Here is a 17210-nt window from a genome sequence, read left to right on the forward strand (position 1 = left end):
GTATTCAGATTCGCCAAGAATTTGGTTGGGGAATTGTCTACAGCCTTCCCACCCTGAATGCATCCATCTCATCTGATCTCAGATGCTAAGCAGGGTCAGGCCTGGTTAGTACTTGGATGGAAGACCACCTGGGAATACTTGGTGCTGTAGGCTTAAAAGCACTGAGCTCTTGGGAGGACTCTGTGGCCTTGGTTTGGAGGCAAGAGTCAACAGGCATCATGGACAAATCTAAAACCTTTTATAGTAATTTAACAGAGTCATCTTATTCCTAATATATTTCTAATGTATTTATCTACTTAATTTCATTTTTGTTTTATTTTTGAAAAAGTATCAGGCTGTGATGGGTTGGGAGCGGAAAATATTGGTCCTTGACCACAGATAGGTTGTGAGCTACTGACCTAGAACATGTATCTAAGAAATGAAGTTCACTTGAGCAAGCACAATCTGATTGCAGCCCAACTACTTGTTTACGGGGAGAGAAAGAGACAGGCAATATGGCTGTGTACACTTATTACCCAATTCACTCCTAGGTATTACTGGGCCTGCGTGATACCAGCGATTCCATTGTGGCAATTACTCTTCACAGCCTGGCAGTGTTGGTCTCTCTACTTGGACCAGAGGTGGTTGTGGGAGGAGAAAGAACCAAGGTCTTCAAACGCACTGCCCCAAGTTTTACTAAAACTATGGACCTTTCCGCAGAAGGTAAGAATGATTAAAGGGCCTAGTGTGTTGTTGTTTTAATTTATTAGATTTTAAACATTATACAGATAATGCAGATAGATTGTATTCAAATGATACATAAGGAAAAAGTTAATAATTTCCCTCCCCCAGCTCCTTCTGGGGCATCTAAGGTAACAATGGCTTAGTGGGAATTCTTTCATCCTTTTTTCTAAGCCCACAAAGACACACAAATGTATGTTTACACACACACATAGGATTTTTAAAAAAAAGAAAAAAAATATTATGCACAGTTCTACAACTTGATATTTTTCTTGTAGCAGCTTATCAGGGACCTGTCTCCAGGTCAGTACATAACTGCCTAATAGTTTTGTTTTGTTTTGTTTCTGATAGCTGCCTAATATTTCATTGAATATAATTCAGTGATTTCCCTATTGATGGCTATTGCACTCATTTCTGGATTTCTTACTGAGTCAGAGAATATATTGAATACTTAAAATTTTAATAGATAGTGTCAGTTTCCAAAAAGGTTCTAGCAGCTCTTAACAACACCAGATGTTTAAGTTCTTTTGATTTTGATGGCCTATTAGGTGACAAGCTCTTGATTTTTAGGTACTTCAAGAAATCAAGAGAAAAAAATACCCGTATTTCTGGTATGTTCCCATTGGATGCTACATGGAAGTAGCAGTAATTTCTGATCTTTGTAGGCTATAAAAGTCAAGAATAAGAATTTTTTATCAACAGTGTCATTGCTTCTTTGCTCCTTTGTATAACCCTGAAGGATGATGACGTGTTATGAAGCTCTGGATCTCTAATCCGGTTCTCAATCATAGTGAGTAGATAGCATGGAAACAGTTATTAGTAGAAAAGAACTGTCAGATAGACTGTTCTCTAATTTTGATGCCAAGAGAATTTTTAAAGCAACACTGACTTCCTGACGTTTTGAAGAGAGTTCAGTTCTTCCTTGGTGCTAATGAATCAGTGTCAGTGTGGCTCCAGGGAGCTTAAAGAGGGCGATGGACAAGCTGTCGCCTCCTCTTCAGCCATGAAATGTCCATACCAAACTGAGTGAGCTCTGTTGTTACCAGTTTTTCTTTTAGCAGAGCGCACAAAGAGCAGATGAAAGATTTATTTATATTTCATCCCAGAGGAATTTCTGGCAGGAGGAGAGGGTATGTATAATTTTGAGATAAGGCTTAGGGGTCAGTCTCTGGGGGCAGCTTTACATGTTGAATTAGCAGAAGTCCCCACTCCGAACATCTTTTTTATTTACTGGATGGAGTTTTCTGGTTCTGGACGTTTTATATACTATCTACCTGGATTACTCCGTAATCTGAATAGAAAGCTGAAAAGGCACCAAAAGCAGCAACAGCAGATAAGTTTTTACTAAGATAGATTTTCCTGAAAACTTTATGAGTCTAATCCCACTGACTTGCCACATTAGGCTTTTCATCCAAGATGGCTGGGAGCCCTGGTGGCAGCCTACATTCCAAGTTTATAGAAAAGAGAGGCCCTTCTTCTACAGGACATGGGGGACTGCTGGGGAAGGGGCGTGTGTAAAAGAGGTACTCTTAGACTTTATCTTTTTCCTTCTGTTCTTTTACAGTTTACCTGCATGGTCAGACTTAAGAATAAGGGCTAATATGGAGGTTAGTGAAAAGTGTACCTAAGGGAAATAAGTCTGCATGAACAAGAGTTAGGGAAGACAATTTATAGAAGGGGACATTTTGTAAGAAAAATCAGTAGGACTTCAGCAGGGAGGAGAGTGGCAGAAATAAGCAAGAGGGTGGAGGGCTTGTAGAGGTCCCACTGTGCTGAGGAGGGGAGCTGTGGCCTGTGATGAGTTAGCCCAGGCATCCCCCTCACCCTCACTTTTCTAAGGCAGAGGAAGTATTCAGCCAGAAATGTTGCTAGAATCCTTTTGAGCCATACCCACTCTTGAGTATGAACTTTCTGATAAGCTGTTAAAGACAACATTTTCTTAAAACATTTTCCTTTTCCCAGTTGGGCATTAAATGTCCGTAACAAAGTTTATCATTTTAAACATTTTAAGTGTACAGTCTTGTGGCATTAAGTACATTCACATTGGTGTGTTTGTACTCTTTATTCTTAAAAGGAAAGTAAGTAGAATCAAGTATGATGTTAAATCACCACTAAGATGTTTTTAAAGGCTGTTAACTTTTTATAACTAGGTATCCTAAAGGTTTTGTTTTCTCTACTTCAACTGCTCACCTATGCTTGAAACCTTTCTGTTCCACTACCACCATGTGGACACAGCCTGTTCTTAAATGCCTCTAGGACAGGCAGTCCCTTCCTTAGTAGCTATGTTTCTTCAGATATTTGGAGGTGCCCTCTTTCTGCAACTTATCTTTTATCTGTGTTAAATATACCCTTTTCCCTTAACCATTGCTCACCTAACATGGGATAGGAAAAGAAGCAATTTACTACCCCTTTCATTTTTTTGGAGTTTTTATTTATCTTCAGATTCTCCCACGCACGTCGTCTGCAGCCAGCGCAGTCCGATCTCGCCCGTCTTGAAGAACCCCTCCTCTAGCATATTCCCCAAATGTTTTTCTGCCAACATGCCCATCACCAGCAAGCAGCACATACAGCGAGATTACTACAGTACTCTTTTACAGACAGGTAGATTCGTTAAATTTATATAGCTGTTCCACTGCTTGGGTGAATGTTTTCCTGAGTAATAAGTTTAAATTCTGAACCTTAAGGGCACTTTGGGAACATTGAGACTGATTTTTATTATTTGTAATTATGTAGTCAGCTTGGGTCTGTCTTTTTTCCCTGGACTATAGGGTATATACCTGTCTTTTCTTCATAACTGGTGAAGACGTTGCTTGAATTCTTTTTTGCACCAGAGACTTTACTTTGGGACTTTTTCCAAATTGTATCAAAGAATGATAGTTCTGGAAGATGTTAATAGGTGTGCTATGAAAGAGGAGTTCTGTGGTTAAATAAGTTTGGGGAATTGAGCACAGAATCAGACCACACTGCACAAGACTTCAGTGACTTGACTACACTTAAGAAAATCTGTTTAAAATGAGGATATGTTGGGCGAGGCAAACTTATTTGAGCACAGAACACTTTTTCAGGGTGTACGTAATTAACATCTCAAGGGTAACATTGCCTGGCTTAGAACATTTTTATATTTGTTTGTAGACAGTTATGCCAATAAACAGTATGTTTGAATATTTAGTAAAGGATTAGATGCTCCAGTTAGTTGTTGCTTGGGATGCTTCCATCAAATTACAGTTTAAGTATTTGTTTAACTTACATCACATCTTTGTTGATTTATGTTCTGCTGGGATATCTCATACTTCAGTATACATGGATATTTCCAAGGAATTGGATCTATACGTTTCTGTAGTGTTAACTTTCTCCTAAATATATTGTTCTTAAAACCAACATTTTATGAGAATAATTCTTGTACTTATCCCCCACAGGCGATCAGTTTTCTCAGCCTATTAAATTTCCCATCAATGGAATCTCAGATGTGAAAATTACCTCAGGAGACAGTGAAAAGTTCCCATCAAGTTCTAAAAAGTCTGAGGAGTGGCCTGACTGGAGCGAGCCTGAGGAGCCTGAGAACAAAACTGTCAACATAGAGATTTGTCCCGCAGAACCCCGTGCTGCTGCCAGGTCCCCACTCACTAACTTGAATGCAGAGGAGGAGGCTTGGGATGACTTTGAGCCCAGCAGCTTAGATACTGAAATAAACCCAGGAGGTGGAATCACGGCTGCAAGACCTGTTACCTCAGGGGAGCAAAAGGCCACTTCTACTTTGCTTCCACTCACCGAAGAGGCCAAGCCTTTGAAATCAAGCCTACCCCAAAAGACCAGTCTTGTACGAAGCAGGGATGACCCAGACCAAACCAAGCCACCAAAAGTGTTGTCACAAGAAAGGCGCCTTAAAGTTCCATCAGAACTTGGTTTAGGAGAGGAGTTTACCATTCAGGTGAAAAAGAAGCCAGTAAAAGACCCAGAGTTGGATTGGTTTGCTGATATGATCCCAGAAATTAAGCCTTCAGCTGCTATTCTTATTTTACCTGAACTGAGGACAGAAACAGTAGCTCCCACCAAGGATAATGTCTCATCAGTGATGCACTTTTCCTCAAAATTTGCTGCAGCAGCAATTACTGAGGTGAGGATTATTAAATTGTGCTACTAGTTCATGTGTTTCCCTCATAGGTAGCAGCTGCACTGTCCCATTGATAACAAACATGCTGTTTTCCCAGTGAGAGAAAAGACTGATGTCCACAATTGGATAACACGATCAAGCATAAAATGAATAAAATCAGTTCCTATAAATGGCATCTTTCAATCCCTAGAAAAATGTAGCAGTGCTTGGGCTAATAAATGGGCCACTTATTACAATAATAATCTTTTTGTCTGGAAAAGGGATTAAACCAAGAATGTGGTGTCATCAAGCTGATTTTATTGGCTTATATGATCCTTGGAAAGTTATTTTCCAATACTGTGGTTTTGTAATTCTGGAACCAAAGTAATTCTACTTTTCAGCTTCCTGTTACAGTAAATTATTTTACTTAGTACAAGGAAATGTATTCTGGCATCAAAAGACACGTGTTGCGCCCCTTTTAAATTCCTGATCTTTCAAATCTGAACATGATTTGTTTCAGCAGGTTGCCCTTGGCTTGCTTTCTCTTGTTGCAGGGAGAGTCTGCAGGCTGGGGAGAAGACGGCGATCTGAACTGGGAAGACAATAACTGGTGACAACGGGTGTGAGTTAATCTTTAGGAAAATGGATTCCTTTTTTAAAAAAATCAAACTAATACCTCAAAAGCAGGCTCTGCAGACAAGAAAACCCAAAAGCATCCTGTTTTTCTCATACCAGGAGCTCTTTTTCCAGTCAGTGCCAACGGAAGTGTGAGACCTGGCGTGCTGGTGGGGAGCCCTGGGCGGTGCAGAGGTTCCCAGCCCTTCTCAGAGGAGGAGGCTGTGTGTCTGACTGAGGCCAGTTTCTGTGAAGAGCAAGTGGCTGTGGAAAGGTTGAACTTACTGCTTTTTTCCAGAACAATTCTGGAAGTAAAGAAAATACAAAAACTCAAGCTGATTAGCTTAATTTTGTGCTATTTCTTTATCAGAAGAGTAAGCTCTATTATGAAATCAACTTACTGAAAAAATTTTAGCTATAGAGTATATAAATGATTTTAAATTGCTAAGGTTTCCTTAGGCAGCTTATTTGTTTGTTTACAGATGTACCATCTATCTGAGTGAGTTACCGACTGTTCCTGTATTATTACCTTGTACCAAAGCTCTTCATGAGACATATGCCCCACCATCCTATTCTCTAAATGTCCAATAAAGACTATTTTAACTAGATTCAACTTTAGAAAAGTTTTCTGTGTTAGAAAATGTACAGACATAATTAATTACATCAATATTTTCATCTGTAGGTGAAATGCGCTGTAGGATGACAAAACAATCATCCAACTCTACCTAGTGATAATATGGTCCAGTCCATTCAGTCTTCACCCTAGAATACATGATGTTTTAGCTTATCAATCCTTTCTTGGAGTGTCTCCATTTTCGTCAGAAGCCAGTCTGGAGGAGGAGACTTTTGGAGTAACAACTCGATTGCCTCCAAGGCCGCTGCTGCTGCTTGGAGTGCTGACCTGTACTCTTCTTCCAAGGGGAGCTCGTGACGTGCTCTTTTTGCAGAAGGCTGGCAAATGAGAAAAGCAAGTAGTGCCATGATACCCATTCCAAAGTGGTAAAAATAAAGAACTTTCCTTCTGGACTAGAGTAAAGCTTTTAAGGACAAATTCTAAACCTGTTAAGTTTTATATGAAAATTTTATTCTAGTTAGTTATCGGTTCACAAGGGCAGGAGGGCACCCTCCCCCTGCAAGCGTCTGGAGAGAGATGTGAAGGCATTTTTGGTTTGTCACAGGGATTCAGGCTGCTACCACCATTAATGCTCAGGGTTGAAGGAAACTAAGAAGTGCTGCCTTGTCCAGTAACTTCCAGTGAGTATTCTTTGGCCATATAATCTGTCCTTACAAAAAAGCCCCAAATATGAATTTTCTAAATGCCTGCTGTTTTTCTTTTTAATGCTGAGTTTATAATGATGCTTTCGGAGCCAGTTCAGTAAATTGTCAGGGTTTCTAACATCACCGCACCAGGAAGGGGAGGAAGGATTGAGGCCAAGACAGTTTTTATAATCCCTGTCTTCCTAAGGAAGATCATAACATATAAATTCTTGAGGGCTTATTTATACTACTGATATATTTAACTTTACAGATGTAAGGCATAAAAGTTAACATGTCTTAAAAACAAGTTAGTTTTTTTTTTTTAAATGAGAACTGTAACTTAAATTTACCATTATGGATTACCGTTCCAAATATACTATTACTGCTCAAAACAATTTTGAATATCCTTAGAGGTATCAGATTTCTGCCTTTTAATAGGTAGATGTGATTTCTAGACAGTGCCAAAAACTCTTAGGCTGATTTGATGAATGAGGCAAAGGATCAAAGTAAACATTTTGGAAGGTAAGTTAATTGGTTTTCTTCTGTGGTTCAGAAACTACTGCATTTGTAGCGTCACTGGTACGAAGACATAACTTTCCCAAAGGTTACTACAAATAATTGACAGTTATGTTAAAAGAGTATATTTTGTATGATGTTTAAAACTTTTTTGTAGTCCCTCCTCTGTTCTATGTATTGATAACCTTTCAGGAAGAAGAAATGTGATTTTTAAAAGAGTAGCTACCATAAAACAATTTTACATGTCTAGACCTATTTATTTTGATATTCAGTATGAGGCCAAGAACCATGCTAGTTTCTGTTTTACTTTTATCAGTAAGTAATAAGGCAGAATTTCTTATTAAAGCTTGATCCACACTGAAAAGCAGTCCATACCTGTAAAGATGACTTCTCTGCTTCTTCTACAGTAACTTTAGCAAAGGGCGCCCAGAAAGTACCTTTTTCCTGTTTGACACGTTCCACTCTGGCAGCTGCAGTTTCGTCTACAAACCCTGTCTGCCAGAGACCATGAAAAACCAAGCAAACATCAACATTACCATTCTCTACTCAATATTAAAATGGTGTGATATTCAGAAGGTGAAAAGGCCTGCATGTTTAAGTGCCGGGTGTTAAACTGTTCTGGCTTAGCCTGTGAACTAAGCAAATTTTGGAAGTTAAGTTGGAGTCATCTGTAAATGTATCCTCAGTGTAATTTGGGTAAAATTATTCTACAGTGTTCTCCTTCCCTACTGAAAAATGATAGTCTGCTAGCCTTTACTGAATAGGGTGAGAAATTGTTAAAAGCAACATGTGCACACACTTACTTACCATCCAGCTTATATGTAATATATGCATATATAAAAATAATAAATGAGAGACACCGCCCAGTTCAACAATGAGATTAAAAAATTAAGTACTTAAGCATAATTCACTTTCTCCTAGCGTTCTAAATTTGTGGTTTAACTGCTCTATGAGTGCTTCAATTAACCTTTAACTTACTTACATCCTACCACTATCTCCATATAAGTTTCAAAGCATGCACAAATATGGGAGCCATATTGATTCAACAGTTTGGTCACTATTTGGAAAAGCCATGACTAAATTACAGCAGTGAACATGATCCTCTCAGGCCTACGACTCTACATGTGAATCTAATTATGATGAGTCACGGGTGAGGGCTCCTCATTCTTCATCTCACTGCCTGAATGATCAGTGCAACAGTATCCCAAGCTACAGGCAGAGGGACTCCAAAGTGTTTTACTTCTGACTTGTAATGAGGTCCCAACTGCTTAATAATAATGTGGGTCACCACTGTGTTAAGCACTGTGAAAAACTGGAGCTAACAAAGATATTCAACTTGGTTATAATTTGAAAAAAAAAAGTAACATGATAAAGAACAAAATATGTGCCACTACTATTTTGATTCTATATAAATAAAATACCTTCTCCAGAAAAGATACAACTTTCTTCTTTGTTTCTTCAGAACTGAGACATTGTGGAACTATCTCTTCATGATTTGTTCCCTATTAAAAGATTTGACAAAGCTAATTTCAATATATTTCAACAACTTGCAAAGACAAGTACATGAGCTTTAAGAGCTACCTTAATTAAAAATGCATTTTAAAAGAAAATACTCAGTGCCAGAGGATACTCAAAAGATAATCTCATAGTTATTTCAGGGTGCCTTAGGATAATACAATATTTTGCACAAGTGTAGAGCTGTAAGCTGTAATGACTTCTGCCCGGTCATCCCAACATCTCTGGGCCCCCTTATGACCACAGGCACGCTGCACTACAGTGGGTAAAAGTAACCCAGGGCAGGGTCGCCTTCTCTACAGAACCAAGCTAACAGGTCTGTGTTCATCAACCTCTAGCCCCTGTGATAGGTGGAGACGAAATGTATTCTCATTAGACCCCAAAATAGTGTCTGAGTTAGTACACCTGGTCTGAATGCCTGTTCTGATTGTTACTACTCATAGGACCTTAGGAAAGTCACCTCACTTCTCTGGGCCTCATTTTTAGGTCCTGTAAAATAGATGACTAGTAATATATCCGCCAGCAGAAAATTTTATGACTAAGATACAAAAGCAACTCAATAAATGTTTTTGGAATGTTTTGGAATATCTGAGATACTAAATTATTTTAGAGGTCACTGTGATAGACTGGCCTTCTAATTACCTCAGCAAACTGAGTAAACGCCTCCAAGGAATGTTGTTCTAGTAGCCAATTCCTGTCAGCTAGCAGTGAGGCAAAAACAGAAGATAGGTGGGGCAGAATTTTGTCCTAAAAAGAAAACCAAACCTTATTAAATAGAGGAAAACCTCAGCAGAGTACACTGATTATTCTAACGGTGTCAAATTTCCATAATTCTGTCCCAGTGAACACGTGTTAAAACATGTTAAATCATGTCACTCTTTTGCTCAAATCCTTCCAGTAGCTTCCCGTTTCCCTCAGAGTAAAAACCAGAGTCCTCACAACAGCCTGCAAAGCCCCACTGCCTCTGCGTTAGCTCTCCTATCAGGCGTGCTCCCATCTCGGGGACTTCCACTTACTATTTCCCCTGCTCTGGAAATGCTTTCCCCAGATACCTGCTTGGCTTGCTCCCTCAGCTTCAGGTTTTACCCACATTGTCACCGTGGTGAGGACTCCAGTGACGAAGTTCGATTTAAGGCTCTGCCCCCCAACATACACATTCTTTCTTCCCCTTCCCTGCTTTATTTCTCTCCATAGCACTCACCACCATTTAGTACGCTACGTATATCCCCACTTCATTAGTCTGTTGCCTCACAACAGGCTGAGAGTATTTATTAGTTTCATTCATTACTGAACCCCCAGTGATTAAAATAGCGCCTGACACATAGCAAGAACTCAGTTTTTTCTTGAATGAATAAATGAATCAGTTTCATCATGTGGCTTCAAATGCCTCTCATATGCTGATGAATCCCCAAAATTTCTTCACACCTGAACTTCACTCCTGGGAATATGTAAGGTAATGTCTGCTAATAAAACATTTGTTCCATAGGTTCTGGGCCCATTAGGGTCAGTAGTTATGCACTAATGAAGCAGCATTTTAGAATACATTCGTTTTATGCTAAAAAGAAGATAGCTCAAATGCAAGTATCTTTGAATACTTTTGTCCAGAGAGTTGAAACGAAGCTGCCAAGTACACACCTATCTCATGAGACACCTTACATGATGAAAACAAATGGTATGGTATTGTTTACCTGTGAACAAGAGAGCCCTTTAGAAACTAACCAGTTCAATTTTTGGTTTCAAAGGTTTTAATCAACATGTACTGAGATAACGTCCATCCATCATGTTTTTGCTCAAGTTAACGTAAAAAGTTCTCATCACTGAACTCTTTATAGTATAATATCTCCCATGGAGGTGGGAGAAAAAGGTCAACTGTCTAGAATTGTTGTTTCGACCACAGACAGTAATAAGGAAGAAAAAACTCAATTTAGGAGGAAGACCTCCTTTTGCTGTGAAGCATGTCATAAAATTCAGTAGAAGTGTATTGCCAGGCCTTTACAGTTTTATAAATAAATATCAATTTGTCAACTCTATATATACTTTGCAACATTTTCAAAAATATCGTCTTAAAAAACAAACAGGCTGCCTTTCATGGATCTAAAACCAAGAGAATAACTTTTATAAATCACCCAATTTCCTCATTATACACCATTCCCTAGAAGACATAAATATGTTTTCCTTCCTCAGGAACTTTGTGTGCTACAGCCCAACTAGAATAAATCTCACACCATAGCCAACTCTATAAATTATTTGTATGTCAACATATATTTTTCTAAAAGTAAATAAAATGAGTTCTATTTTGACAGTCACCCTCTCTTCACAAAATATATTTTTCCCCCAATTTTCTTTGTCAACAATCCACAGAATTTCAGAAATTAAAGCCTGAAAATCCATCAGTAATTCTTAGAGATTTTGTTAACATGGGAACAAAAGAATTAAGAGAGTATTACCTGGATGGCTTGAGGTATAAAAAGTTTTCCCAGGGAAGACAGAAAATCAAGAACTGCCAAACGAACATGGTCAGGAGGCTCTGATTTGAGTAGTGAGGTCTGCAAAGTTATTACCTAAAGGCACAAAGACCAAAGAACAGTTATAAATGAAAACAAATGCTTTGTAGAGACATGACTAAGATTTTGATGGGTATGTAGGAGGGGAAACAAAACCAAACCCAGGACAGTCGAACATTCCACAAAGCCTACACTTCACAGGTGGAATTTGAATAAAACAAAATGACTGAGTCAATCATTACAACATTAGTCCTACCAACCACTGTAAAAAAATGAAAAATCCATGTGTTTCTGAAAAATGACATACCAGTGCTCTTCTTTTAAATCTTCAAAAATTATTTTGTATTTTAAATTCTAGAGAGAGAAGTTCATTATTTAAAACATGGGTTGGCCAACTTTCTGTAAAGGGCCAGATGGTAAATATTTTAGGCTTTGCAGGCAACATGTTCCCTGTTACATATATATACATACACACACACAAATTTTTTTTAACAAACCTTTAAAAATGTAAAAATCATCCTTAGCACTTGTGCTGAAAACAGGAGGGCAGAATCTAGCCATGAGGCCATAGTTTGCCAACCCTTGGTTTAAAGGAGCACTGAGCTAGTCTATAAAGGAGGCAATATCTAAGTGAACAATTATGTTGAAATTTTAAAATGTTATTTGGAGTTTTTGAAGGTAGGCAAAATTATTTACATCAAAACTATCACTATTTAATTTCTCAAAAAAATATTAGAATCTTCAGAATCAACATAATTTGAGTCTATTTTACTATATTCTCATTGTCTGTAATTATACATACGGTAATTTAAAATATACCTAATTAGTAAGTATTTGTTAATGCTAAGTTCTTCACGTGCACAACCAGAAACCAGAGCTACTAAAAACGGAGTGTTGCTAGTGTCACTCTGCAGTACGCTGTGACAGGGCGTTACCTCTCTCAGCCTCCTAAATAGGAAAGGTTAGCTTTACCTCGGGACGGTTTTTGTTTCTTAAGTGACTGTAAGCTTAAGCCACTCTTGAATTCGGGGATCAAGTCTGTCCAGTATGGACTCATTCCAAAGCCTCAAATCACTTCAGGTAAGATTTACCCCTCTCTCCATCGCTTAGAACCTCCAAAAGCGAGGCACACCTGAGGCAACACCACATGGATCCCCCGGTGACCCCTGTCCTGCCACGCAAGCTGGGGGCCAGAGAGAAAATTCAGGAGTGCTCCTCCTTGGTCATTTTATTTCTTCAAAGAAACAAAGGGGATTATCCTTAAGTCCCTGGTGGTTATATTCCACACTCCCACAGCTGCTGGCATGCCTTTGAAAATGCTATGAATACAGGGTTCACACGTAAACTATGACTCCTAACCTCAGGGACTTTTCCCGAGCAGTTAACAGCAACAATGAAAAAGGTCTGAGTACTCAGCATCAAGGAGATAGAGAAGAACACATAACTTGCTCACTATTCTTACCTGACTTATCAGCTGAGGATCTAGAGTTTGAATGAAAAATCCCAGCAGTGGAAGTAAAAGGCTGAGTGTCTGTTGAACATAAGGTTGACCTGTTACCTTAAATAAGAAGCACAAAATAATTTTGGTGAAAATTTTCAATTACATGAGAATAGCAACCTTTGCATTTATTATATACCAGGCGATATGCTAAGCACTTTATTACCTCACTTATTCCTTATAACTGTGAGATAGGTATTATCACCCTCACTTTAATAAGAAAAAGGGGCAGAAAGGTTAAATAATTTGCTCTAGATCACAGAGCTAGGAAAAAGAGCCATGTTTCAAACCAAGATTTAACTCAGATGGGGATCTAATTACTTTTATCTGAAAGTCACTGAAAAAGCTTGCTTATTCCTTAGTCTTCTTAAAATTCCATTTCTCCTCTCCATAATTGTTGTTTCTATCATGATATTGCAAGCTATATCACCAGGAGAGGTCCTCAGTGAATATTTATTGAATGATTTGTAAGGATCAGAGGAAAGTACTCAGTGAAGTCAAAATGCTGCAGTAGTGAAATCTGACCTTATACATAAACTTTAATGATAAAACATCATCTGCAAAACCATTTCTATTATTTCCCAAGTGTGAATGTTGCCTTCAGCTTCCACTGACCGGGACAACCAGAGGTCACACATTTATTTCAACTTAAATGTCATATTTAGATATTTAACTAAATATGATTTCTAAATCACAATGATCTGTGGAACATACATCATTCTAATTCTAGCCTGATCATCACCTGGCTTTCTGGCTTTTCTGGAGAAGAGTAGTACAAATTAGCCACAGCCATTTACTTGCCCCTTCCACCTTTAAGCCACATCACTCTCCATTGCCCAAAAGATTTTTATAAAAGACCCTAGAATAACAAACAAGCTATACCAACCAAAGAGAGAAGAAAACAATAGAAGAGATTTTTTAAAAAAACAGGATCCAACTGGTCTTGAAACTAGTTAGCTAGAAGATCACTGTCACTTCTGTAGGTTCTAGTTTTACTGATATAATTCTATCACACTCTTAAATAGAACCGGCTGAAAGAGTACAAGTAGGTATTTTAAGTTCTAACCGCAAGTTCTACCAAGAACCTAAAGAAATTACATACATTTTACTCTACAGGGAAATTTCAGTATTATTCTTTTTTCAATATTTTATTTGTTCTTCAGGGAAATGATTAGTTGCTTTCCTTACCAGTTTAGTGTTTAAAAGAGCCCAAAGCTGACTCCCAACTTCCTTAACTGCAGTTTGCTGTCCCATATCCAGAGCTTCGCTAGCAGAATTACACACGGCAAGCAAAGCAGAGAGCACGGGGTTCTAGAGGGGAGAGGCAGGGAAAGGACCTGAGTTTAGATACCAGTCTAAAGGAGCTGGAACCCAGTTACCTGGAGGTTCTGAGTTACTTACCACTCTTCATAAAAACCCACGTAGAATTATATTTCTAAGACCCAAAACCATCTCTTCAGCGATTTCTTTAATACATGTATATTTTGCTAAAACTAATTTTCCTTATACACAGAAACATTTGCTTCATTTTTCTAAATAAAGAAACTTTTTTTCCTTTTAGGTTGAAAATTTAACAAAATGGAAACAGCATCGTATTTTAATAAATAGGTTTGATACAAATGGCCAGTATGGTCAAGCTAATTTATAATCTTCATCAACTAAAAATTTTATTTTTTTACATTATGTACTTAGCAGTCTTTTAAAGTTACCAGATTATTGTTGCTGCTGTTTTTATAACCTTTAAAATTTTTCAGCAACACTGCATTCAATAAACAAATATAGTACTTAAGTGCACTATCTAGAATTTGAAACTAAAGACAATTTTCCCTGGATTCGCTCTTATCTATACATCACATCTCTCTCTGACTGGCCGGGAATGGGGTTGGTCTGGTCGTGGTAACAATCAGTAACCTTGCCTTTCATCCATTACACGTCAACAACCACACTTAATTTTATGTAATTACCATACAGCTTTTAATTTATGATTTACTTATTTCCTTTTACAAATAAGCATGTTAAATGACCTGCTGAACTAAAGTTTTGGTCACAGAGCAAAGATCTGCTGAATTTTAGAAAACAGATGCTTTTATTTTATCTAATACAAAAGACTTTTTGTCTTTACTATAGAAATCTGTGCACAAAAACTGCAAAACGTGAACAAGTTCACCTACTCCTAACTAGGTATTTAATAGTTTTCCCAAAATAAAGGCACATAAAAATTTATATTTCCTTTCAATGTATGTAAATGTTTTAAATTATCTTGATGATTATGGTCAAGTGCCATTATATAACAGAGTATCAGAACATTTACACTCAGTATAGAAATATAAGTCCTGAGAAAACCCTGAACTCATAATTTAAAACTGCAAATAGGTCCTCATCCCCTTGAATGCCCTGTCTTCATCCTTGCTTGATTCTTCTCTACTTATCACAAACTGATATATAATATATATATTATTAATATATATATTTATTACTTCTCTGTCCACAGCTAAGCTAGAATGTAAGTCCATGAGAGCAGGAATTTTTGTTTGTTCTGTTTGTTTGTTTTGTTCCCTGATATATTTATATCTCCAATGCCTAAAACAGAGCTTGGCACATATGAGCACTCAAAATATGAATGAATGAATCAAAGAATGAGCAAATAAACGCAACTACATGTAATATATTCAGTTTTTTAAATTGTATTTTTCTTTACTTACAGATGAATTTCTTTTTTATTCCATTATTTTAAGAGGGAGCATTCTAAATAGAAAGGTACATAAAAGCTCTGAAGAGTTTTGCATAAAATGAGGGTTGTACATCAAACAGAAGAATCATGTCTGCCTAATCCAGAGATATGTCAGCAAAAATACTACAAATAAAGTATTTCATAATGTGTTTCATGTTGTTCCAATGTGTCTTGAGCTACAGACACTCTCCCCCCCTAACATTTACATCAATCAAGATAATAGTAGTTTCTCAAAGACTTTTACAATGTAGAAATCTGAACCTCTTGCTAGATTCTCACCTGAGGGCACAAACTGTCTTTTTAACAATACATCCCCAGTAACTGAGCTTAATAAACAGCTACTGAATGAACCAAGGCCATCAGAGTTGTCTTACCAGAGACTCAAGTTCTCCCAACGTCCGGCTGCTGCTCAGCCACTTCCTGCACTCTGCAGTGCCTGATCTGCTGACCTCAAGTGCAGTTTGTTTCCTAAGCTCAGCAGGTAATGCCTGAAAGGAAATATACTGCCACAGAAGCAGATTTTCTGCTTCTTTTGGGGAAAATTTCTGGATAAACTCCACCTGAAACACATTGTTAAAGAAACAAAAGTAACATAAAACAGTCTAGTGAATGGATACACCAAAGCTAAGTATTAGCTTCCATATTTAATATTTTTTAAAAGTTCTTAACTGAATAGCAGTATCACAAGGTACCAGACCAAGGTAGCTTAAATGAACACACATTTTAGCCGTTATTCTTGTTGTTGCTGCATTTGTTTCCAAAATGAAAAACACAGGTTAAGTGGAGCACGATATAAATGCATTAAGAAATGTTAAATAATGTATTTCATTATTAGTCACATCAGCTATTTTACATGCTCTTACCCAATAATTCTATTTTTTCCTAAGAATTTGTGTACTCATCACCTTGCACAGCTCAGTCAAAAGTAATATTCCAAAATATGCCAATGAGATTGATTTAGCCAACTTTTGTGGCTTACTACTCAGCTGATTATCATAGAGAACTTAAAGAAGCAAAGGTCATAGGTTCAGTTTTCCAATGGGCTAGCCGCCAGCTCGGTTCTACTTTAGACAACGTATGAAACTCATTCACAAGTGTTCAGGATATTATGGTTGGCAAATCCATTCTACCACTGAAATAATTCAAAGTGCTTGCCAGGTTAACAGGAAAACAGTACTGTTTTAAAACGTGTTGTCAACAGACTAGATAAAAATGGAAAACAAAAGTTCTAAAAAAAAAAAAGAGTTAAAATATTAAATTAGTTTCTGGTAGAAAAACAGCAAAAACTGGTGCACTTACTAATTTAGGTATACTCTAACTAGGAATATTAATGTAATTTTTTTGGAAGAATAATTCAATTTACAATCCAAAATCTACTCGTTGAATGAAATTTTTCCTACATCAAAAATGAAAAAAAACCCCACTATATTAAATTTGACCGAGAAACTCTTCTACGTTATATATTTATATTTGAATTTTATTTTGTTTAGAGAAAATATTTAGCTGTCAAAACAAGGGAAAAATCATGTGGCTATCTTTTGGGATAGTTGATAAAGCTAGAAAAATGGATCCCTTCATGAGCTATGTGTCTATTATAATAAGCAGCTTTATTCATGAAACCAAACTGCACCAGGAAAGCCAAGAGAATTGTGCCAACTAATAAACATCTGTTCAAACAAGACCTTTCTTTATAATAATGAAGTCCAGTGAGTGACTGAGTTCCCTTCCCAAAATAGAACTATAAGTAATAACATCCTGGACAAC

The 17210-nt window shown here is 37.4% G+C and overlaps 2 protein-coding genes and 1 pseudogene across 4 annotated transcripts in view; 2 read left to right on the forward strand and 1 right to left on the reverse strand.

Annotated features, from left to right (window-relative positions):
• SCYL3 (SCY1 like pseudokinase 3) overlaps nt 1-5995 on the forward strand; it is a 40174-nt gene extending 34179 nt beyond the window's left edge. Inside the window, exons 10-13 of one of the 3 annotated variants that reach the window (XM_061183118.1) lie at nt 531-702; nt 3163-3321; nt 4137-4834; nt 5365-5995. In XM_061183118.1, the coding sequence (XP_061039101.1) occupies nt 531-702; nt 3163-3321; nt 4137-4834; nt 5365-5424 (1089 nt within the window). In that variant the 3' untranslated portion in view covers nt 5425-5995. The remainder of the gene's footprint in view (nt 1-530; nt 703-3162; nt 3322-4136; nt 4835-5364) is intronic. The other 2 variants (XM_061183117.1, XM_061183120.1) reach the window with 2 other exon arrangements.
• LOC133089314 (5S ribosomal RNA) lies at nt 36-153 on the forward strand (annotated as a pseudogene).
• The window catches only part of FIRRM (FIGNL1 interacting regulator of recombination and mitosis), a 44805-nt gene continuing 32703 nt past the window's right edge, over nt 5109-17210 (reverse strand). The window contains exons 17-24 of the mRNA XM_061183121.1: nt 15821-16006; nt 13904-14026; nt 12680-12775; nt 11161-11274; nt 9356-9460; nt 8620-8700; nt 7574-7693; nt 5109-6376 (exon numbers count right to left, since the gene is read on the reverse strand). Of these exons, the coding sequence (XP_061039104.1) occupies nt 6188-6376; nt 7574-7693; nt 8620-8700; nt 9356-9460; nt 11161-11274; nt 12680-12775; nt 13904-14026; nt 15821-16006 (1014 nt within the window). The 3' untranslated portion in view covers nt 5109-6187. The remainder of the gene's footprint in view (nt 6377-7573; nt 7694-8619; nt 8701-9355; nt 9461-11160; nt 11275-12679; nt 12776-13903; nt 14027-15820; nt 16007-17210) is intronic.

The sequence above is a fragment of the Eubalaena glacialis genome, chromosome 3 (genome assembly GCF_028564815.1).
Source record: "Eubalaena glacialis isolate mEubGla1 chromosome 3, mEubGla1.1.hap2.+ XY, whole genome shotgun sequence".
In the NCBI taxonomy this organism is placed as follows: domain Eukaryota; kingdom Metazoa; phylum Chordata; class Mammalia; order Artiodactyla; family Balaenidae; genus Eubalaena; species Eubalaena glacialis.